The sequence below is a fragment of the Apus apus genome, chromosome 3 (assembly GCF_020740795.1).
Source record: "Apus apus isolate bApuApu2 chromosome 3, bApuApu2.pri.cur, whole genome shotgun sequence".
Lineage (NCBI taxonomy): Eukaryota > Metazoa > Chordata > Aves > Apodiformes > Apodidae > Apus > Apus apus.
In genome coordinates this window covers 106,663,610-106,687,246 of record NC_067284.1, presented here as the reverse complement: position 1 = coordinate 106,687,246, position 23,637 = coordinate 106,663,610, and the positions used below count along the sequence as shown (strand labels likewise).

Genomic DNA, 23,637 nt, shown 5'->3' with positions numbered 1-23,637 from the left:
TGGACTAGCTTTAAAGGCCCCTTCCAACCCAAACTATTCTATATTGCCCATGTACATGTGCATACGTGCAGCTCTACCAGCATGCACCAGGCCTCCAAAAGCTTTAAGCAAGCAAGTCAAGCAGAACAGAAGCATCAATTTCTGTTTTGCTCAGAGGTTACAGCTGGGAGTCCTGTCTGCAGCAAGACACGGAAAGTTGAAGAAAACCTAAAGCCACATCACTGGATTCACAGTTTCTGCCACAAGACTCGCCCCTCTAGTTAGGATTTTAATCACAAAATTAAATATATGAATTTAATAAAAAAACTAAAGAAAGAAAAGAAAAAAGGAAAAGCCCTCAAAGAGATCATCTGTGCCTCAGTCAGAGTAGCAAAGTTCAGATGTAGGACAGCCAGATATTGTTCAGTAATCTCCTCTGTTCTCCCTCACTGGCCTGCTTTGGGATGAAGAGAAGACCCCTGGAGGTCCCTCCACAAGAAAACTGAAAGTGGTGTTTTCTTTCCATTTGCTGGATCCAGCTGGAATGGTCCAGCTAGGACCCAGGATACAACACAGTTCCCCTCTGATACCTACAGGTTTCATTAGAGCAGAAGACCCAGATATCCAGTGACAGAACAAGGGGCAATGGGTGCAAACTGAAGCATAAGAGGTTCCATGTAAATATCAGAAGAAACTTCTTTCCTGTGAGAGTGACAGAGCACTGGAACAGGCTGCCCAGAGAGGTTGTGGAGTCTCCTTCACTGGAGACATTCAAACCCCTCCTGGACGTGTTCCTGTGTGATGTGCTCTGGGTGACCCTGCTCTGGCAGGGGGATTGGACTGGATGATCTTTCGGGGTCCCTTCCAACCCCTAAGATTCTGTGATTCTGTGATCCTTAAAAATATGACATGGATAGAGAGTTTGTCCATGGACAAATCCATTGTCATGGGCACATGATGCTCTCTTCAACCACCTCCAAACTTTACTTTGGGAGGTTCTTGCTCCCAAGATCATCTTTCACTGATTAGTTCCTCAGAGCAGGGAGCAGCCCTGGGGAGGTGCCTGGTGTGTGACAATGGCATCAATCTTTGATTGCTGGGTGCTGGTAGGTATAGAAAAAAAGAGATTGCAAAATTGCTTTATCAGTTGAGTCTCAGATTCAGGTCAGGCATTTATCAGGATGCATGCAACCTCTGCAACCCCCTGTTAGGACCTATTAAAGCTTTTATGAGCCTGTGGGTAAGGGCAGAGCAATTTTCCACTCCATACAGATTCACATCAACATCTTGACTTAAATGTGGTTTTAAACAGGATACGAACACATACTTTCCAATGCTGCATTTCTAACCTGTGTCAACACCCCTTCAGTGCAAGTGCTGCTTGCTGCAGTGGAAAATGGAAGAAATGATGTAATTTCCTGTCCTGATGTTAATGATATAGTACCCAGCAGTGGGCCCGTTCCAGCTCAGTGTGCTTTGAAGCATGTACCCTTGAGACTGACCACAGGATCAAGAGCACCGGCCCAGAGATTGCTAATTTTAACTCTGACACATGCTCTTGGATCCAAAATTGTGCTGAAGAGGGTTGGGTGCCTGCTGGGGAGTGATGTCATCCCAACACCACAGATTAGCAGATTGCAAAATAGCTTGAGAGACTTCCCTTGACCTCCCAGTGCTACCCAGGGAGTCTTTGAATCCCTGCCCTGGTGAGGTGGTGGGAGGGGGAGCAATGAGAGCTGTGCTTCTGATTGATCACTATATATTGAGGGATGGGCAAAACCCTTCTCACCCCAAGTGCTGTGGGGTGGCTTGTGTGGCGTATCACATTGCTGGGGTGTGTAGGTTTGGTCTACATTTGACCATCCTGGTCCTGGGAGAGGTGTGTGGTGCAGGGTGCTGCAAAGAGCATGGAGGGATGTGAGAAGCCTGTGCAGGGCACGTGAGTGTTTCCAGGTGTCCATGTGTAATTACTCAAACCCAGAAATGGTTCCCACTGTAGGGATTATTTGACGATTGTAGTGGATGGGCTTCTGGCCAGCTCAGGCTGTGCCACGTCATCATATTCAAGACTTTGACCCTGAATTCAGAGAGGAGGTTTGGGTGCATGAAGTTGCCCTTGATGGGTTTTGAGGGAGGTGATTCTTCCCCTCTACTCTTCTCTCGTAAGACCCCACCTGCAATAATATGTCTATTTCTGCAGTCCCCAACACAAGAAGGACACAGAGTTGTTGGAGCAAGTCCAGAGAAGGCCGTGAAGATGATCAGAGGCCTGGAGCAGCTCTGCTCTGTGGAGACAGGCTGAGAGAGTTAGGGTTGTTCATCCTGGAGAAGAGAAAGCTCTGGGGAGACCTTAGAGCACCTTCCAGGATCTGAAAGGGCTACAAGAATACTGAGGAAGGACTTTTGACAAAGGCATGGAGGGATAGGATCAGGGTGATGGTTTTAAGCTGAAAGACGGGAGATTGAGAAGAGATATTAGGAAGAAATAATTTCCTGTGAGGATGGTGGGAAACTAAGAAGGAAAATCTATCACTATCCTATAACTTGTGCTGAATGAAATATTAAGATTCTCCAGGTTTTAATAATTTAAATAAATAACAAATAAATTTCAATAAAATAACTCTGTATGATGGCTGGAACCAAGTGGGCAGCTTTTACATGTTGTTTGCTCAGGCTCACTTTGACCCAGAGAGGCTGAGTGACCTCACAGGTAAATCCCAGACCTCCACACCAAAGTGGCTGCATTCAGCTACCACACTGACACTTCATGTCTTTTTTCCAGTATTTCCAAAATTAGCCTAATTCTGCTCTGGGTGAGCCAAACTCAGTCAACAGCTGGTAAGGACCAAAGTGGAGTGACTTGGCCAATCTCAACCTTCATGTATAACTTGTTGCCAAGATGCTGCCGCTCTGGGTCTCTGTTTTCCTCACTTTTACCTGGTTTAGATGCTTCTGGACTAGGATGTTACAGAGCATTTGCAGCTAACAGTTACAGCTTGGGGATGCTTAGAAAAAAAACCTTCAAAGGTAAAAATTTGTTCTCACAAGGAGCAATATTCCTAGATTTGAGGATCAGAACATCCCTCATGCTTAATCATCAGAAGGGAAGAACTGCTGAAAGCCCGCATGTCTCTACATTGAAAGTCTCTTTGTTGAGCATTTTCTTCCTTTAGGTAAAAAAGGAAACAGACATATTTCTTGCTCAGAAAGCCAGAAATTGAAAAAAAAACACAAGCAAACAACAAAACAAACAGAAAACCAAAAGAACACAACAAAAAACAACCAACCAAGGAACACCCAACACCCAAACAAGCCAACATAAAAAAAAACCAAAACACAAAAAGAGCCCCACAAAAAAACCAAAAAACCACAACCAAGAACAAATTGAAAAAAACCTTAAAAAACAGATTCCAGTTCTCTAGCACGAAGTTCCCCAGAGGCTGTCCTAAGGCTAGCAGAACATTGCTGAGCTGACACGCACGTCACCACAAGAGGGCTGAGAGGGAAACCCTAAGAGAGCACACCAGGAGGTGCTGCTGTTTTCCTCCTGAAAAACACTCTTGACAGACTTCAGACTTGCGAAAGTTTCCCTGAGGCAATAATAAATCATGATTTTGAGTCTGTTGCCCAGAGGCTGGTCACTAACCTGAGCAGACATATCAATGAGTTTGGGGAGATTCAATTGGCTTCCTTCTTCTGTCTTCAAGTAATCCAGCAAACACCCTGCAAAAGAGGAGAGACTGTGTGACTCTTTTTAGTAACTCTGTATCTTGGCTTTCCCTGATGCTTTTCTGAGGAAGCAGAAAATCCCCAGAGAAAATCAGGGGAACCACAGTGGGTGTCTGCTGGAGCATCTTCCATTAGGAAAGTTCTCAGACATGGTCCATTTTGCCCCTCTATTTTGCACAAAAATTCCTCACTCAAAGCCTTATAGACAGGAGGGGAGAAAGAAAGAACAATTTCACCATGAGGGGAGCAAAAATCTGAAACAAACTTCAAGTAGGAACAGTGGAGATGAGAAATCTAAATACCCTCCAAATAGAGCATTGCTATCTTGTGAAGTGGCTTATGAAATATGAGATCACAAGAGGCAGGATCTCATCTCCCATAAAGTCTCTTCCAGTACTAGAAAGAAACTTGTGGATCATTCAGTCCTTCTGCTTATAGATTTGGTACAATCCCCCCTCCCCATTTCCCTTATGATGGCTGTACCAGCCTGCTTGTTGACCTGATTTGGCAGAAACCAAACAAAAATCTCCCTGAGGTTCTTTACCATTGGCCATGTACTCTGTCACAATGTAGATTGGCTGCTTTGTGACTACTGCATATAGCCTGACCAGTTTGTTGTGCTGCAGCCTCTTCATCAAGTTGGCTTCTGCCAAAAAGGCATCAGGATCCATGCTGCCCTCCTTCATGGTCTTCACAGCCACCTTGATGTTGTTCTTGTAGTAACCTGCAGAGAGATAATGATGCATTGAAGCATTTTGGCCTCCCTACAGGCTCTATGAGGCCATGCATTTAGGAGCAGAAGAGCTTGTGGATGAGGGAGCAGAAAACCACAACAACAGCTTTCAATCTTCCAACAAGAAGTAAATGGTAAACCTCTGTGCCTGTGGGCTCAGAGCAACCAGCAGGTATGAGAGGAGAAGGCACAAGTGTCAGTGCATGTGGCTTCACTGGGGATCAATCCTGCTCTGGGTGGTGGCCGTCCATGCAATGAGCCTATTCTCATGAAATTCTCTCAGTCTTGGAAGACTCTTTCTGAATGAGAAGCCCTGGGCCTCCCACCTCAGATATTCCAAATACCACGGAGAAAGTCAGGACTGCAGACAGGACACCAGCTCAGTCTGGTCCTGTCCATAATCTCCATTGCCAAGGCAACAGGCAACCACAAAGAGGACAGCAAAGGAAGCTGAGGTCACCACACTTCCTCTCTCACTGATTAGTGGTGGGCAGGAAGGCATAAAGAATTTGGATCTGGGTGAGAAAGTGGAACAAGGAAACAGAGAAATTGGGATAGTGTCACCCAGGTACCCTGCTGCGTGTCACTTAGAATCCCACAGCCATGCCCAGGACTCCCAGGAAGAACAAGAACATGTCTCAGGAGATGAGTATATACATACTCCACCACCTCTCCCATGTGTCCAGCCTATGAAACCCATGGTCAGCCACTGATATGTGCAAGCACAACCTGTTTGGTACCTTCCAGGTGTGTGACATCTACTGCTACCTGTGTATCCATAAACACATGTTCATGCTTTAGGATCCCCATACTTGCATTAGTCCTATCTTGGAGAAAGAGGGTTTTCCATCACCTCTGTTTATGCTTTCTTTCCTGGAACAGGGGGAATTTTACTTACCCATCCATACTTCCCCAAACTGCCCACTGCCAAGTTTCTTCACAAGCTTCAGAGATTCCCTTGGGATCTCCCATTCATCCTGTGCCCAGGGTCTCTGGGGAACCAGGGATATGCAGGGAGCTGTGAGCCGCTGGCACAGACCATCCCCCTTCTCTGTGTGAGGACAAAGCACAGGACAGCTCAATGAGATGGCCTGAACTTTCAGCTCCAGAGCTAACCTCCTCCAAGATCCACACAAGCCAGGCAAAAGTCAACCCATGGGAAAACTCCACAACCACACAAATGTTTCAGCCACAGGGATAAAGGCACCCAGAATGGACCCAGTGAAAGGAAAAAGCTCAAAGGAAGCCACAGAGGAGAAAATTCTCCTGCACATCAAGCATGCCTCCTGCATATCCTTTCAGAATTGATCTTTTCCCTTTCCTGGTGGGAAAAACTCCCTGGTTATCCAGCTGTGGGCAGAGCTTACCCTCACAGTGCCCTAAGATGAAAGACTGGACTTGGGTGCCCAAGTTCTGCTTGGAGAAACATATCTGACCCATTAGAGTGGATGGTGTGGGGGTGATGGCTAGGAAGCCCATCCTCCCTCTGCCCACATGCCCAGCTTCTGCTTGGAGACAAACCCCTTAGAGAAGGCAAGCGACTCACGGCTGTAATGATGGATTAGCTCTGGCAGGTTGGAGAAAGTCATCCTGGGGGAGATGTAATAACCCCCGCCATCCAAGGAGCGGATCCTGTAGTGTTTGATGATGTCCCCATGAGCAGAGTTGCTGTCTCTCACAGACAATGAATAGGCACCTGAAGAATAAGCAGAAGAGAGAATGGTGAGGACAAGTCAGAACTAACTCAGGGATCAGCCACCTCCACTTCCTTGGCTGCCTTTAGCTGCAGACACCTCTCACAGCCCTTGCTGATGCTTTCTCAGGGCAAGTCCCACCAGACTGCAAAGCTATAAACTCCCCTCTCTCCAAGGTGAACGGAGAGGAAAAAGAGTCATCAGAGCTTAACTGGGCCAGTCAAGGCTTGGTTAAGATCTGCCTATGCTGTGGCAAACATTCCCAAGGAAGCAAGATGACAATCCATAGTATCTCTCCAGCCAGAGCAATCAGACACTGCTTAGGTTATTAAGGTCATCCTACAGCTTCACATCTCCTTTCTAAGCTCAGTCAATCTTACCATCTCATCTGAATGAAACAAGTGACTGCAGTCCCACCAGTCTGTGCAAACACAGGGCTGACAAGGAGCTGAACCACCCTGCCAACACAACCAGATTCCAGGTAGTGGGAGAGATAAGAAGTAAGTGTCCCTTCTCAGCATTACCCCAGGTCCTCATGTCACTGTTATCCCCTATAACCCTTGTGCCAAGGTCAGTGGTTCAGCTGGAAGGTACATAAGGAAGGTTCAGGAGAAATGTTTTGTTCAGCCATAAATTTGTGACTGTGGCTGAACCACATCTAGATTCAGTTTTAGAACCAGGTGTCTCTTGACCTCAAGGGAGCTACTCAACGATCTAACACTCCAACCTTCCATTTTCGCCTTACAATGGGTTTATAATCCAAAACATGGGGATGGGGGTTTTTTTGTGCACAAAAACATCACTAGATGTTGCTACAGAGCAGCAACTTCCAGCCTCTGTTAGTGTAAATTTCAATACAGCTTAGCAGTGGGTTTCCCCCCCCCCTTTTGTCTGGATCATATTTCCAGAGGGAGTTGTTATAAGCCTGCTGGGCTGTGAAAAGTCAAATACGTCATCTGGGTTGATAGGTTGCCCTTTTAAATGTTTGAAAAGGCAAAGTTATAGATGTTAAAAAGTATGCATCTGTCATGTAGGATCAGAAGCAGAAGCTAGGACCTTCCACAGTGACTCTGAAACCCTAATCCTGCGTGCGAGGGAGTTTACTAACATGTAACACTCACTGGCTGGTGTTTCTCCACCAGCAGTTCTAGACGCTGCGGCTGGAAACCATTCACATTTTTAGAAAGTGACAGAAGAAAACCACCTCTGTGGATATTTGTGCTGTTGCAGTGATTATAAATCTTTACAAGGGAGAGTTTATTTTTTTTTTTTTCAAGTGCTAGACGTTGATTTGGAGGGACTCGCTTTCTGCAGAGACCAGACCAGGAGATATGGTGGCATAACATTCATAGAAGACATGCTGGTTTAAATTCAGGGCCAGGGAACCTCAAGACTGGAAGCATGGTGGGCTCCTTCTCAACAGAGGATGCTGTTTCCTTCACTATGAATGTCTGGCAGAAGACAGATCAAGAAGACTTTTTGACTCTCAGCAGCTGAAAGTCTAAGAAAAAACCCTGAAGCATCTTCAATGGGGCAACAAAGAACTCAAGAGAAGGGCAAAGGAATATCTCATTTTTTTGGTCCCTGTCCCAGTGACCAAATGTCCCTACACAGCTAAGGCTGTCTTTCCAAGGGAGTGATCTTTGGTCCTTGATAGGTGGCAGAGAGGTATTGCTAGAGCTTGAGTCCAGAAGTTCTAGCACAAGTCCTGCTAGAGGGTTTAGCCACATTTACACTTCCTGGCACTTGGATCCAGACCCCCTCTGGCTCCTCTGTGGTACTTATGTGATCCTAAGTTGCAATTAGTATTATTACTACTACTATTATTATTATTATCATTATCAAGGATGGAGTTTTGAGCAATGTGGTCTAGCGGAAGGTGTTCCTGCCCATTGCAGGGGGGTTAGAACTAGATGATCTTTAACATCCCTTCCAACCCAAACCACCCTATAATTCTATTATGATCATTAAAATTATTACCTTATATTATTGTTGTTGGTTATAACATTTTAATTCCAAAGTGATTGGAATAATGCACAGGGCAGGCTGCAACCCAGAGCTGGGTTTACGTAGCTGGAGTCCAAGATGGTGCTTGAGTACTCCAAGGTACGTGTGGGATGTTTACATGGAGTGAATCCAGCTGCACTGACGACAGGATGGCAGAAGGGAGTGCAGGAATTAACAACCAACATGTGTGCCAATGGGTGCCTGGAAGCTAAGTGTTGTACCCAAAACGGCTGTTCTCCTGCAGGACCTCGTTTCCAGGCCCCACTGACCCTTTAAACCCTCTTGTATCTTGCAAACCAGCCATGTGCAGAATGCAGCAGTGACAGGGGCTCCAGGCATCCTCCAGGCCATTTTATCAGCTGCCTACTACCAGCATTTATACTTATCCTGTCATTAGAGCTAATGACTGTATTTCACCCTAAGCCAGAGTTTAGTTTGCTGGAGTGAGTGTGTTAGAGCTTCCCCTGTCATTCCCTGTGGCTGGTTACTGTTCTCTTGGGATCTGCAGGGTAAAGGCAAAGCACCAGGGCTGAAAAGCTTCAATTCTCTCTTCTACCACTGACAGCAGCCAATGAAAAATGTTAAGTAGATCCAGACAGTTGGCAGGAGTCCTAATCTCCTCTGATGATAGCCAGGATAGCCATCCTGGCTAGGATAGCCAGGGATCACAAGGGACATCCCAGTCTGACAGCCCTGCATCTCATCCCAGCACAGACCAGGGCTCACACACGTTGGTCCATGCCTGCACTCAGCACCACCTCAGAACAGTGTGAGCACAACCAAATCTTGGTCTGGGCAGCTCTGGGTGTCAGACTCTCTTGTTGTGGGTCTGGGATCCCCAAACCATCCTACAAGGGCTCTCAGATCCTTTCTGGTCAAAAAGTCACTAATTTTGTACGGGAAAGAGCAACAGAAGGTGCAAAAGATGAGATTCAACTTCACATCATACCTAGGGATGATTCAGTAACTTAAACATGGGTGTTTGGCAGCACTTGAGGTGCTCTGGGACATCCACATGGGCTGGGCAGATATAGTGCAAAATCACACCTTCTAGAGGAGAACATGGAGATGAATGAGGGCCATAAAAATGATCAAAAGATGGAACACCTTTCCCATGAAGAAAGGCTAAGAGAGTTGGAGCTATTCAGCCTGGAGAAGTGAAGGCTCTGGGGACACATTATTGCAGCCTTTCAGTAGTTAAAGTGGGCCTATAATAAAGATGGGGACAAACATTTTACCAGGGCTGGTAGTAATAGGACAAAGGTTGATGGTTGTAAACTGAAAGAGGGAAGATTTAGACTAGATGTAATGGAGAAATTTTTTACACTGAGAGTGGTGAAACACTGGTGCAGTTGCTCAGAGAGGTGGTAGGAGCCCCATCCCTGGAAACATTCAAAGTCAGTTTGGACAGGGCTCTGAGCAACCTGATCTAGTTGAAGATGTCCCTGCTGACTGCAGGGGGTTTGGACTATGTGACCTTTAAAGGTCCCTTTCAACCCAAATCATTTTATGATTCTCTAACTCCAAAACATTTAGTATTTGGTCACCAATTCAAGCCTCACTGGCTACAGCAGGAGCTCAGGCTACATGTGATATTGACATTTTGATGTCTGCATCTCAGACTGAGTCCCACTTTCACATGGCACATCTGGCATCTCCTGTTCCTCATCAGGCTCCTAATTCCTTCCCAACAGGGAACCCAGGAGTTCAGCTTCATACAGCAGCTGAGCTCCAGGAGGTCCCTCCTGTCAGGAGAACAGACACAGCAGTCTTGCTGTGAGCCAGGAGTTTGTGACTGGGCAGAGCTGTCCCTGCATTCCCTCAGGTTTCAGAATTATTACCTCTATGGGAGAAGATTTCTTTATGTCCAGCAAGGCAAGCTCTCCGACAATGATTTCACTGCAGGTCTGCTTCCCACACTGTCTGACAGTGACTCCTCTTCCCAGCAAGGGGCCCTCAAGTTTGCAAAGTTTCTCAGTCTTTAGCCATGAGCAAAAGGAGACACTGTTTAAGTTGGATTGCTTTTAGGCAGGGTGCAGAATGGAAAGCTCCGTGGTGGAAAAGGACCTGGGGTGCTGGTTGATGGATGACTTAATATAAGCCATCAGTGTGCCCAGGTGGCCAGGAAGGCCAACAGCATCCTGGCCTGCATCAGGAATTGTGTGGCCAGCAGGAGTAGAGAGGTGATCGTGTCCCTGTGCTCAGCACTGGTGAGGTCACACCTCAAGTACTGTGTGCGGTTCTGGGCCCCTCACTTCAGGAAGGGTGTAGAGCTGCTGGAGCAAGTCCAGAGAAGAGCTACCAAGCTGGTGAAAGGCCTGGAGAATAAGTCCTATGAGGAGAGGCTGAGGGAACTGGGATTGCTTAGTTTAGAGAAGAGGAAGCTGAGGGGAGACCTTATTGCTCTCTACAGCTACCTGAGAGGAGGTTGTAGGGAGGTGGGAGTTGGCCTCTTCTCTCAAGTGAATAATGACAGGACCAGAGGAAATGGTCTGAAGTTGCAGCAGGGGACGTTTAGACTGGATATTAGAAAGAATTTCTTTACTGAAAGAGTGATTAGACAGTGGAACAGGCTGCCCAGGGAGGTGGTGGAGTCACCATCCCAGAAGCATTTAAGAGAAATAGAGATATAGTGCTTAGCAGCATGATTTAAGCACTGATGGGGCAGATTAGGTTACGGTAGGGGGTTTAGGTTGTGGTTGGACTAAGTTCTGGGACGATTCTGCCCAGGGTTAGGACTCTGGTGTTAAGGGTCAAGGTTTAAGGGTCTAGGGGTAAGCATCTAGATTAAATGGTCTAGGGTTAAGGGTCTAGGGTTAAGGGTCTAGGGTAAGGGTCTACTGTGATAGGTCTATGGTTAAGCTTTGAGGGTACATGATCTAGCTGATTTAGTGGTGTTAGGTCATAGGCTGGACTTGATGATCTCAAAGGTCTTTTCCAGCCTGGGAGATTCTGTGATTCTGAGACAACCACCCTACAGTGCATGAGCTAAGGGGGATACATCCCTTAGCTTAACTCAGTGCTCAGCCCTGAAGGTCAAATGTTGCTGGTGATCTGCAAAGTGAGTGAAAGCATACATCACAGAGGAAGCAAATGGGAAGAACCTGGGGGGTTTGGAAGAGCAGGGTTAATTCCATGGCATTGCTCTGGACATCTCGCAGTGAGTCACAGAGTACTTTGCATTAGCAAACTCAGCTTCACAGCATGTTTGGAGATGTGGGGCTTTCTCTCTTCCCCTTCTCTTCAGAGAGGAGGAAGCTGTGGTTAGGGCAGATCAGATGGCGTCACCATGGCCATTCAGGCAGTTTAAGGCACAGGGTGTTCAGGTAGAAGCTGAACCCATAGTATGTTTCAGAGAAGAATGAGGTCTTTGAAGGAATAACAGCTGTATTTTGAAGCAGAACACTAAATATCAAGAAAGGCAGAGGTGAGACTCACATTTCAGAGCAGAAGCTGATTTCTGACCATTGGGGCTAACTTGAGACATATCACATCTGCTGATGCAGAATGCCACACACCTCCAGCTAAGTCTGTTTCTAGCCAGCAGAGACAGGGTATTGAAGACTGGGTCTAGGCTGGTTATTACTCCTTGACTCTCAGGACCTCATCACCTCTATCCTAACTTCATGTGACCTAGACTCAACCACACTCCAGAGAATTGCAAGGAATTTTTTCATATTTGTAGCTCACAACTAGCAGAAGGAGGGGGCAATTTTCCTAAACAAGAGTAGGGAAAGGTCTGATCCTATTCATGAGTGGCATCTAGAGACATCACCAAGACTAGAATCATTGCCCAAAGAAGTTGTGCCTGCCTCTTCCCTGTAAGTGTTCAAGGCCAGGCTGGATAGGGCTTGGAGCAACCTGGTCTAGCAGGAGGTGTCCCTGCCCATGGCAGAGGGGTTGGAACTAGACAAGCTTTAAGGTCCCTTCCAACTCAAGCCATTCTATGTGTGGACAGAGGGCCTCACCCCTTCCCAGACCTTCAAATACGATGCACAAGTGACTGCTGAGCTTGGTCACAGCACATTTCTTGCTCCCTAACCTTCCTGGGTGCAATGCATAGTCATGCCAGTTGCCCAGATATCCCAGCAAACAATGGGAAGAGTGGGAAGTGGATAAAGATAAGAGCAGCATGTCATAGAATCATAGAATCATAGGATGGTTTAGGTTGGAAGGGACTTTAAAGATCATCTAGATCATGCAGTGACTGCTCCAAGACTGATTGTTTCAAAGGCACCACAAAAGCAGCAGAGAAACAAATATACAAACAGACCAAGCTACTTGTAAAGAGAAATGCTAAGAAACATGTTTCTTCAGTGTTTTCTGACTTGAACACTCTTTAAACATTCTGAAAACCACAAATCCACATGGAAAATAGCCCTCCAACTTGGCATCAGGTCAGCAGGGATGTGTGGAGGTGAGTTCAGGCATGGGGCGAGGAAGTGAAAGGAGGCTGCTACGGTGCTGACACAGCAGCCCTGCCTGATGGCTGGAGGGAGACAAGCACCTTGCTGCCCCACTTAGCACACCAAGTATCACACCAGCTCAAGACCGGGGACCCAGTTTGACTATTGGTCAAATCCTGCTGTTGGAAGTGGCTGAAATGGTCAGGGCTGCAGCACAGTGAGGGTGAAAACTACATCTGTGAGGAAACTACAACATGCAAGAACCTGCTTTCTAGTTCTGGGGTGACATCCACACCAAGAAACTCTCTCAGCCTTTAGAACAGAGTGTCTGCAGTCAAATTGACAATTGCGAATGTCCTGTCAGTACAGGACAAAACCTGTACAGGTCCTGAATGGATGTCCCAGCTGTTACATGCAGGCTCTGGCACTATTTAATTTGCTGACAATGATGCAGCCAGGGAGGAAGGGACAGATCTTGACTTGGAGACCTCCAGTGTGAATGGGGGAAAACAGAGAAGAGAAAGGAAGAAGAAAAAGCTGCTGTAGGCAAGAACTAGTTGTAAAATGAAGAATCATAGAATGGTTTGGGTTGGAAGGGACTTTAAAATCATCTAATCACAACCCTCCCTTACCACGGTCAGGGACACCTCCCACTAGAGCAGGTTGCTCCAACCTTCAACAATTCCAGGGATGGGGCAGCCACAATTTCTCTGGGCAACCTGGGCCAGTGTCACACCACCCTCAGGAGAAATAATTTCTTCCTAATTTCTTCCTAACCTAAATCTATCCTCTTCCAGTTTGAAACCATTACTCCTTGTCCCATCACTCCATGTTCTCGAAAAAAGTTCCTCCCCATCTTTCTTGCACCCCCGTCAGGGACTGGAAGGTGCTCTAAGGTCTCCCAGGAGCCTTCTCTTCTCCAGGCTGAACACCCCCAACTCTCTCAGCCTGTCTCCAGAGCAGAGCTGCTCCAGGCCTGTGATCATCTTCATGTCCTTCCTTTGGACTAGCTCCAACTACTCCATGTCCTGCTTATGTTGTGGACTCCAGGACTAGACACAGTACTGCAGGGGGGGTCACAAGAGCAGAGGATCCAGTTTATCTGTTCCCACTCTATCTGTTTGGCCAGAGACTTACAGAAGCATTTGGGAAGCAAGGCATTGAAAAGAAGGTCCCTTATTACTTCAGATGGGTGCTGCAAGTCTCTTCTCATCTACTAGGAAGGCACAAACCAACTTTTTCCCATATGGCAAGCAAAGACTCCTGTATCCACTTCACAGGAAAGAAATCAAAGCACAGCAGAACTGAGGTACTTCCTTGAACTACTGAAAGGACCTCATTCTGAGCAGAACCATGAGATCACTGTGAGCATCACTTCCTCCGTGCCATAAACACACCTGCTGGCCCAGAGGATACAAGGAGAGAAAAGTAGGAAATAAACAATATGAAATTTCCAGGGGATGGACAAGCTAAACTGGCTTCCAGACTGTCTGCAAATTAACAGCATGGAATGAAGGAACTGCAATTACACAGTTAAGTATTACAGTTAATAATTATATCCACTGCCCAAGAGAAGTGACAACGATGCTTTGCCCTTTCCATCATAATTGGGTCATGCCTTCAAAAGCCAGACATGTTCATAGGGAAGGAAAGTGGATGAAGTCTACCTTTCCAGTTCCAGTCAGTCTCCTTTCAGAAGTCTTGGTTTGCACCAATTGCCCCTGTTACAGATTACCAGTAAAAACATATTTCCCCTTGGAAAATATTTAACCAAAAGACTTTTAAAAAAAATTCTCCAAGTTTCTGCTGCAAGCAGGAGAAATGATGCTTCAAGAATGTTTCAAAGAATCCCCATTTGCCAAAAAAAAATGAGATATCTCCACTTTCCTCTCTCTCCTTGGGAAGAAAAGGAAAAGAACCTCCCACACGTTGTATAGGAAAGTCTTTTCTGCTTCTCTCTGTTCTTGCATCTCTGCCATGCACTGTGGTGACAAGAGCCACCCTTACCACAGCTTGAACTACACAGACAAAGAGTGTAATGAGTAAATATTAGTCCTCCACATCTCCAGCTCACCCCTGCTTTCCCACTGAGCCTCACAAGCTCCATTCTGCCCAGGCAGACCCAAGAAACACCGACATAGCTGAACTTTGCAGCTCAGGTCTGGAAGTTTATCCAAGCTGTGGCAATAATGAGGAGTTACCCTTGCTCTGTGGATCTCACCTTTGCTGGTTTCACTCTCTCGTACAAGGAAAGAGCCAACTTTGTTACCAGAAGACAACAGCAGCCTTTCAGCATCTTTTCTGCTCAGAGTTTTAAAATACCACCTGGGAGACAGAAAAGGCAAAATCATTGTTGGAAAACAAAAAGCTCTAAAAAAAAAAAAAAAGAGCAAATTCTTTCCAGTTAGTTCACTTTATTTTTCTTTTTTTTTTTTCTTTTTTTGTTTTAACCATTACACTCTGAAACTGTGGGTTATTTTTATCAGCCAGTAGTTTTTTTATCGGCTGGAAAATGCCAGTAATAGACAGTTTTCAGTAGATTAATACCAGATTGGGTCACTTTGGGTGTCTTTCACAGCATGCAGGGACCCACGCCTCACATGGCCAGTGAGTAAGCCCTGAGCTGTGCCCAAATAAAGCAGATCCGTGGGCTGGAGGCCAAGCACAGGGTGCCCATAGCCATTTAAATGTACCCTTTGGATACAAAGAGCGTTGATGTTTTAAACACATTTCTATGTGTGGTTAAATATTTGCTGGATTCCGTGATGGTTGTGTCCCTCCAAGAGGAGTTTGCAGGCATGGCTGATCATTTATGGCTGAATGCCATAAAGGAGAATAAGTCATGGAAGCAACTTCTCCTTCTCCTTGTATTATTGGTATAATAAACCCTTTTGGCTCAAGTCTTTCTTACCATCTTCTTTCCAGGAAGCCAAATATGAGGGCTACGTCTGGGCTAACAAAACAAACAGCTCCAGAATGGGGGTCTGGACACTGGCACTCACTGTCTGCTCCATTAAATGGTTGGTGTGGTGCCTGGCACACCTGAGACCTGGATCAAGGCACCCTTCCTGAGTGACCCCCAGTCCCAGTTTGCAAACACACACAGTCTTGGAGGCTGAGGAAGTTTAACATTGTGCATGTAGGTGAACTGGCCCAGAAGATGGTCCATGGCACTACTAATTTACCAGTGTGAAGATAACTTTGATGTTCATTCCCCCAAATGCTTGTTTTCCAAAGGGGTGCAATCAGTGGGACAGGATTCTTTGTTCTCCCTGTACCTCACCCACATGGTGCTTAAAACTTCTCCTGTACTTTTGGGCAGCACTGTTGTGAGATGATGAAAGACCTCTTGCCATCCATCCCAGCATTGTCATAGAATCATAGAATTATACAATTGTTTGGGTTAGAAAGGACTTTTAAAAGTCATCTAGTCCAACCCCCTTGTAATGAGCAGGAACATCTTCAACTAGACTAGGTGCCCAAAGGGCTTTTAATTTTGTCTTGAATGTTTCCAGGGATGGGGCATCTAAACTGAACTTTTATTGTGATTTTTGCTTCTGTACAGAATTTAAACACAGCAACATTGGGGTGGGACATTAAGTATGTGTGTACATGCATCATACATCTATACACACGTATCTTCCTGCCATCAAGTAGAGCTGTTCCCATAGCTTGGTGATAAACTGAGATCCTTTGGAAAGGAAAGCCCTGTGTTCACCATCCATAAGCTTTCACACTTACTTTTCCTCTTCCAAACTGTCTACTTGTGCAACGAAGTTACTGGGAATGTAGCCTTTCCTCCCGCTGCTGAGGGATTTTGCCAGCCACCAGTCCCCCTCACTGCAAATCAAACAGAAGAAAAAACATGGGTGCCTAGAGAAGGTTTCGTGATGAGCTGAGGCTGCCAGGACATCATGCTTTCTGTGGTTTTGAGCACTGCAAATAGTTCAGCACTCCTTAATCCACCCCACAGGTCCCGCTCATTTTCCTAAGACCACCACCCTGTTGAAGGCTGTAGTTTCTCTAGGATGTCTGGAGGTGACAGTCTCTTTCCATGAATGTAGAGGAAGTGCAGAGTAATCACAGAGCCAAACCTCTGCTACATGCCCCAGGTGAGAAGAGGGAATTCTGGGCCACTGAGGGTTGGTTTATTCTGTCTCTTGCATAAGGACATCAGGGCTGTTTCTTTCTGCTTCTTCCTTTGTCTGCTTTACTCTCTCACCCCTGACTTGACCACCAAAAAACATTCCCATTCAGCCATGCATTCCCATGACATCCGAGTGAGAAATGTCACCTCTGGAGGCCACCTCACAAAGAGGTCAAGGATGGAGCAGCCCTACAAGGCCAAGTGACTGAGGCATCCAAGCCCACCTTGGGGCTGTTGTGGACTGGGCAGACGGGATGTGCGCCTCTTCTCTTATGAGTTTGAGAAGAAGGTGATGTGAAACCATGCACCTCTCTGGCTTGGTTCTGTCCTTTCCTCTGACTACACCCAACCCACATCCTTTGCAGAAGCAGAATCAGCACAAAACATGAAACAGGAGCTCAGTTATTGTTGTTATTTATGATACTTCTGCACCCACGCACACCCGCAGTGAAGAAGGTCCGAGCAGCATCCGGGCAGGGACACTACCCAAGCCAAAAGTCTGTGTAACCCATGGAATTGTCACCTTGCAGAGAGAAGAGGGTACCCAGAATCCCACTCTGGAACAAAGTTAATATACAGGCCCAGCTCTGGTGAGCTGCAAAGTTGCTGACTCCAAGGTACCAACTTCCCTGAACTCACCTTTGCTCATCTTTGAGCCCCACTCTGGTCACTTACTTGGACAGGACTTGGAGTTTCTCCCCCTTGACCAGAGGCAGATCACGGTCACTTGAGGCAGGAAAATCGTACAGTGCAACCACCACAAAGTTGTCTGAAAGAATCCCAGAATAGTTTGAGTTAGAAAAGAAAGTAAAGCTCATCTAGTTCCAACTCCCTGCCATGGGCAGGGACACCTCCCACTAGATCAGGTTGCCCCAAGCTCCATCCAACCTGGCCTTCAGCACTGCCAGGGATGGGGCGGCCACAGTTGCTCTGGACAGCCTGGGTCAGTGTCTCACCACCCTCACAGTGTAGAATTTCAACACAGTGAAAGAAGCAGCAGCACCATTGAACCCAGCCAGTTCCCTGCCTGGTTGGTGATGCACACCTGGGTGTATGGCAGGGAATTTGACCCCCATGTACACAGGAGCTTTCAATCCCCCCATCCCCCCAAAACCAAACTTTCTGCCAACCCAGCTTCCCTGCCAACCACAATCTTTGCTCAGGGACTAATGCTAATTCACCAAAGTGTTTCCTGTGAATGTGTTTTTAAAGCACTCCAGGCTCCCCTATCCGCAAAACCCAGTGTGTAAACAAGAAGAAAGGGTTTGTGTGGAATAAGAAGGGTCATAAATAACCTGCCAGTGGTTGACCTGAGTTTTATGTGGTGGTAAATGAAAACTTCTGTAGCAACCCCTCCCAGGATGGCTCTGGGATTTGACTTGAAAACCAGAGGTTTTCTTGGTTGAGAAAGGTGTAAAGTCATCTAAGTTTCTGTTCTTGAGCCCATTGATTTGATTTAGTTCTCCTCCCAGATGCTCTTGACTCAGCCTGTATCTTGACATCCCTTTTTCCCACTGTTCCCTGCAGATGTGGCACTGTGTTTAAGTCATGTGGCTGCTTTTGACCCAGCACCTCTGCAGCACCTGGCTCCAGAAGTTCCCATTGGGGTGGCAGATGCTCCAGAAACCTCTTCCCTCTCCCTAGTGCAAATGCATTTTAGATGCTCAAGGCAACAAAACCAGTGCTCTGTGACTCCCAGTTCATAGAAACATAGAATCATTTTGGTTGGAAAAGACTTTTAGATCACCAAGTCCAACCATGTTGCTTTTAGTCCAGACATGGAACGGTTTGAGTTAGAAGGGACCTTAAAGATCATCTAGTTCCAGCCCCCCCTCTTATGAGCAGGGACACCTTCCACTAGACCAGGTAGCTCAAAGCACCATCCAACTTGGCCTTGAACACTTCCAGGGATGGGGCAGCCACAGCTTCTCTGGGCAACCTCGGCCAGTATCTCACCACCCTACAGTAAAAAATTTCTTCCTGAGATCTCATCTCAATCTCCCCTCTATCAGCTTGAAACCTTTCCCCCTTGTCCTAACACTCCTGGCCTTTACCAAAAGTCCCTCCCCAGCTTTCCTGTAGCCCCTTCAGGTACTGGAAGGTGCTCTAAGGTCTCCCCTTCTGGGCTTTCTCTTCTCTGAGCTGAACAATCCCAACTCTCAGTCTGTCTCCAGGGCAGAGGTGCTTCAGCCCCCAGATCATCTTGGTGGAATCCTCTGGACTCCCTCCAGTAGCTCCACGTGCTTCTTGTGTTGGGAGCTCCATAACTGGACTAGTTGATAAAAACTAAATCTTGGCATGGCAAAAAGAACCTTCACTTTCTGGTGTGTGGGAGCTGTGCTGTGTGTGGCAAAGCTGCAGCCTGGTATGTGTGGTGTGAGGTTGCTGACCCACCCCCAGGGCAGAGCTCTGTGGGCTGGGGCTTAATTACCCCCTTTCCATGCCCACATTGTGCCCATGCTGCTCTCAGGGAGCTTCTGCAACTGTTCACATGGGCTCTACAGGCTGGCAGCTACTGAAGCAGAAACAAGCAGCTATTCTGGAGCAAAGCAAACTTTATGAAGAGGATCAGAACATGCACACAAGCACAAAAATCAAAGCAAAACTCAGTGGTGGGGAAAATAAAAAAAAGAGTAAAATAATGATTAAAAAAGGCAAAATTATAAATAAATACAATTTAGAAAAAAGAAAAAAGAAAGAAAAAAAAGAAAAAATGAGAAGTAGGAGGAGTAGGAGAAGAAGAAGAAGAAGAAGAAGAAGAAGAAGAAGAAAAAGAAAAAGAATAAAAAGAAAAAGAAGATGAAAAAGAAAAAGAAAAAGAAGAAAAAGAAAAAGAAAAAGAAAAAGAAAAAGAAAAAGAAAAAGGAAAAGAAAAAGAAAAAGAAAAAGAAAAAGAAAAAGAAAAAGAAAAAGAAAAAGAAAAAGAAAAAGAAAAAGAAAAAGAAAAAGGAAAAGAAAAAGGAAAAGAAAAAGAAAAAGAAAAAGAAAAAGAAAAAGAAAAAGAAAAAGAAAAAGAAAAAGAAAAAGAAAAAGAAAAAGAAAAAGAAAAAGAAAAAGAAAAAGAAAAAGAAAAAGAAAAAAAAGAAAAAGAAAAAGAAAAAGAAAAAGAAAAAGAAAGAGAAAAAGAAAAAGAAAAAGAAAACCATTTGCTGTAGCAAGGTTTTAGCTTGCACACGGCCTAATTAATGCACCAAGAGTGATAGACAGTGTATAAATAGCATTTTTCAAAACAGACTGGCAAGCTCCAGTCTCTGTGTGACCTTTTCAAATAACGCCACCAGCAAGAGAGCCAGACTGGCCCTTTGTCATTACAAGATAACCTGTCTCTAGGGCAACTTGGGTTTTGTGTCTGTGCAAGGCCTGGTTGTTGCTCTGCCAGTGATTTATTGCAGAGAAGGGAGGAGAAAGGGTCAGTGTGGGCGGAAATGTAGCTTTGTAAAACGAAGCCCTGAGCAGTTCCCTTCAGACTTACAAGGAGGAACTTGGAGCTCTACGAGAAGTTTCAGCAGACCCTCACTCTCCTACTTATGGGGTAAAGATGATCAGTCACAAGGCTTTGAAACGGCCTTAACATTGTCTTAAAATAGCCTGGATGGTTGGCGGCTTTCCCTTGAGGGATCTAAAAGCATTTGGCATAAGCAACACAGCCAGACTCCTGTTGGCTCCTTGAGAAAGTTGTTATCATGTGGCTTCACTGACATGAAAGGTTTCTGGGCATGTTCCTACTGCAAAGGGTCCACAAGGAATGTGTTCATCCACATGCACCGTCCTCTTCCTCTTGGAAGTAAAATAATGCAGTGGTTGCACTTTTGCTTTGAAAAATACAAGCAAATATGTCAACATCTTCAAGCACAGAGTGCCTGCATGTTCCAGAAAATAAAATGAAAAACGTGGTTTTGATCTTGAAGGAACTGACTCAAGTACAAGTAAATGGAACCAAAAGCAAAACTGAAAGAGGGAGAAAGAAAAAGAGCAAATATAGCAAGGAGGAGAAAAAGGTTTTATCTGCTAAAAAAATACCATGTTCACCTCTTATCCCCTTCTCAACATACATGTTGAGAAGTACTGCCCACTTACATGAGCCAGAAGAAAAGCTCTCTCTGTTCAAGCCAGCAAGACTCACTGTCTCATGCCGAAAGTGGCTCTTCCTGTCTCTGGTTGTCATCCCAATGAGAAATAACTTCTATAATAGTTTCTTGGCCTATTTGATCAAGTTAGGTCATGAGTGACTCTCCAGGACCAGTCAAGGCTGCTAAGAGTGAGTGTTTTGCAGATAATTCTAGCAGCCTGGAGACTTTGATTGCAAGCCAAAGACATCTTGGCTCAGAGCTGCTGTCAAGAAAGTTTAGATACCAGCTCGGTTTGCATAGGCTGAGTGCCAGTTCAATGGCTTGATAGAAATGAATCAACCAGTCTTCCCCCAGCTGCCCCATCATGAATGGAAGGTCTTTGCAACCATCTCACAGCTATGGAGCCAGGCTGACACTGTGCCAGGGTCCCCCAGAGGACCATAAATTGATTTAAAGCTGTGCTAGGATGGTCATGGGGTAAATGACAACTCGCAGTACATGTTGACTGACCGAGTGCACTGAGCTATGAGTTAGTGCTGCAGAAAATGGGTCCAGGTTCCTGTTTCAGCAGAGCATGGGCTGGTTCACCAAGGTAAACGTGTACTAGAATTGCATGTCTTCAAAACATGCAGCTGCTGGTGGCACAATGGCCTCCTGGCTGCTGTCACCAGGGGAAACACCATCAGATAAGGTCAGTAGAGGTGCAAGGGACTGTGGGCTGGGACTGTTGCATCTCCCAGCTGGTCAGGAAGCCCAGGCAGGACAGTATGGGAGATGTCTCCTGGGACATCCTGGCTTCTGCTGAGAGAGCTCTTTCTGCCAAACTTTCTGCCTTGCCTTTTGACTCAGTGAGTGTTATTCCTGCTTCCTTCATAAAATCATCCCAGAACCAAACTCATAACGCTTTTAATAGGAAATTGGAACACTTTGGGTAATTCCTTCTAATCTTCCTTCCCCCGCTTACTTTTGATTAGTGATGCCCATTTTTTATTAGAAGTTTTAATTTCTCATACAGAAGTCTGTCTTTATGGTACAAACAAGCCCCCCTATTCCAATTAAGCTCAAAAGCCCATTTCTGACATTCCTTTCAAACTCACACCTCTACTCAGGGAACAACAATAAAAACTACTAAGGGCTTTGCTAATCTTGAGATGCTACGAAGGACCTCAATTTCCAGAGCATGCTTCCCTCCCACCCCCCCAAAATCAGTCCTATTCATACTGTGGTTGGCCAAAAGCAAGTGAAAGAAGCTGTAAGAAGTTGCAGTTCCTCAGTCAGAAGAAACAGCCTCGCAGAGAGACCTATTCTTCATGCAGTCACAGGTTGCTATAAAGCCTGAGGACAAACACTCAAACCAACCAGCTCTCCCCACCAGTGGTATTTAAATCCAGCTGTGAGCAGCTGGCAGGACAAGGGCAGGGGTTATACTACCCATCTGCTATGTCTTATCTACCCAATGTGAGGGAATAGCTGCAGCTGTAGCAATAGAGCTGCTGCGTTTGGGGAGCACCATCATGGGCTAAGACTTTGGAGGTGCAGAATAAAAGGTAAGTTTGGACCCTGCAGAGATACAGAGCCAACCTTGAAGGCACCATAAGTGCTGAGGGAACCACGAGAAAATGAATCAGGGGCTCACATGATAGTAGAGCCCATCCCAAGTGAGAAGCTTATTGGCGATACTGCCGATACAACAGTCAAACCCAGAGGCATCTACCCCTGCCCTGTCTTCGTGTTAGTTGCATCAAGCTAAATAATGTTGGGAGGAATGAGGCTTTGTTAATGATGAAAAAGATAAATAAATTATTTCTGAGGCAGCAGTGAGGAAGCTGGAAACTGTGAAACAAGTTGCAAAACACCGAGATCAGGAAAAAAAAAAAATTAAAAACCAAAATGCAAGGAATAAAAACAAACAAAAAGAAAAAAACCACAAAAAACCTCAAAAAAACCCAACAAAAAACAATGAAAGAAGAAGGTTTTGATTTTATATTACGTGCTACACTTCCATAGTCAATAATTTTACTTGATTTAACTAGAAGTGCTCCCACAGGATGTAATTAAGCTCTTTAATCTTTTTATATTATTGAATTCTCTGGATTTTGTGCTTCCTCTGTCAATTCCCTTGAATTGTCTTCCTTCATGAGAATCTCTCAAAGATCTCAAATATCTCATGTGGTTCCTATCAGCCCATTTTGCCACACAGGGCAGATTCAGCACAGCATCATGTCTGGAAAATTAGGCACAGGTAGAGAAAAATAGGAAGTTCCTCAGACTGTCAGTATGAATATTCCTCCAAAACTGGAACTGAACCTGACAAACCAAAATACTTTTGAGAGCTGAAAATGTCTAAAATGGTATTTAATGCATTTTTTTTGCATCTTTCCACTTCTGCCTTCTGGCATGAAGCAGAAGTAAAAGCCTCCTCCCTGAAGATAGCTTCTGTTGTGCTTCTCACCACACTGAGAAGGTTGATAAAAAACCCACAAAAACCTGGCAGTGTCTGCTTGGTCATTGAGGTAGGACAACAAGGGCACTCAGAAATGTGCCATGAAAACATTTATTGAAAAGAAAGCATGGCTTCTGGAAAAATGGTACTTCAAGGGAAATGCACCCCAATTCACATGGTTGAAGAGCTGCACCTCCCACAAAGCTGATCTCCATAGCAAAGGTCAATTTTGAAGAACTTTTTGATGTGCCCGTGGCAGACCCTCTCCGCCATCATCCATAAGACCTAAGAAGACCTAAATCTGTCATGCCATCCTGTGGCATTTGTCACCCCACTTTTTCCTTCTGTCATGCCTTTTCTCCCCTAACCCCACACTTTTGCCCGCAAGAGGAACTTTAGCATATTGCTAACATACTAAAGTTCTAAGAT

At 45.5% G+C, this 23,637-nt stretch overlaps 2 protein-coding genes across 4 annotated transcripts in view; one reads left to right on the top strand and one right to left on the bottom strand.

The window, feature by feature from the left end:
• LOC127382597 (gallinacin-13-like) overlaps positions 1-23,637 on the top strand; it is a 592,294-nt gene that overhangs the window by 166,088 nt on the left and 402,569 nt on the right. The window lies entirely within an intron of this gene.
• The window catches only part of BLK (BLK proto-oncogene, Src family tyrosine kinase), a 37,970-nt gene that overhangs the window by 4,651 nt on the left and 9,682 nt on the right, over positions 1-23,637 (bottom strand). Inside the window, exons 4-10 of the mRNA XM_051614434.1 lie at positions 17,371-17,464; positions 16,290-16,388; positions 14,770-14,873; positions 5,988-6,137; positions 5,340-5,492; positions 4,253-4,432; positions 3,626-3,702 (exon numbers count right to left, since the gene is read on the bottom strand). Of these exons, the coding sequence (XP_051470394.1) occupies positions 3,626-3,702; positions 4,253-4,432; positions 5,340-5,492; positions 5,988-6,137; positions 14,770-14,873; positions 16,290-16,388; positions 17,371-17,464 (857 nt within the window). The remainder of the gene's footprint in view (positions 1-3,625; positions 3,703-4,252; positions 4,433-5,339; positions 5,493-5,987; positions 6,138-14,769; positions 14,874-16,289; positions 16,389-17,370; positions 17,465-23,637) is intronic.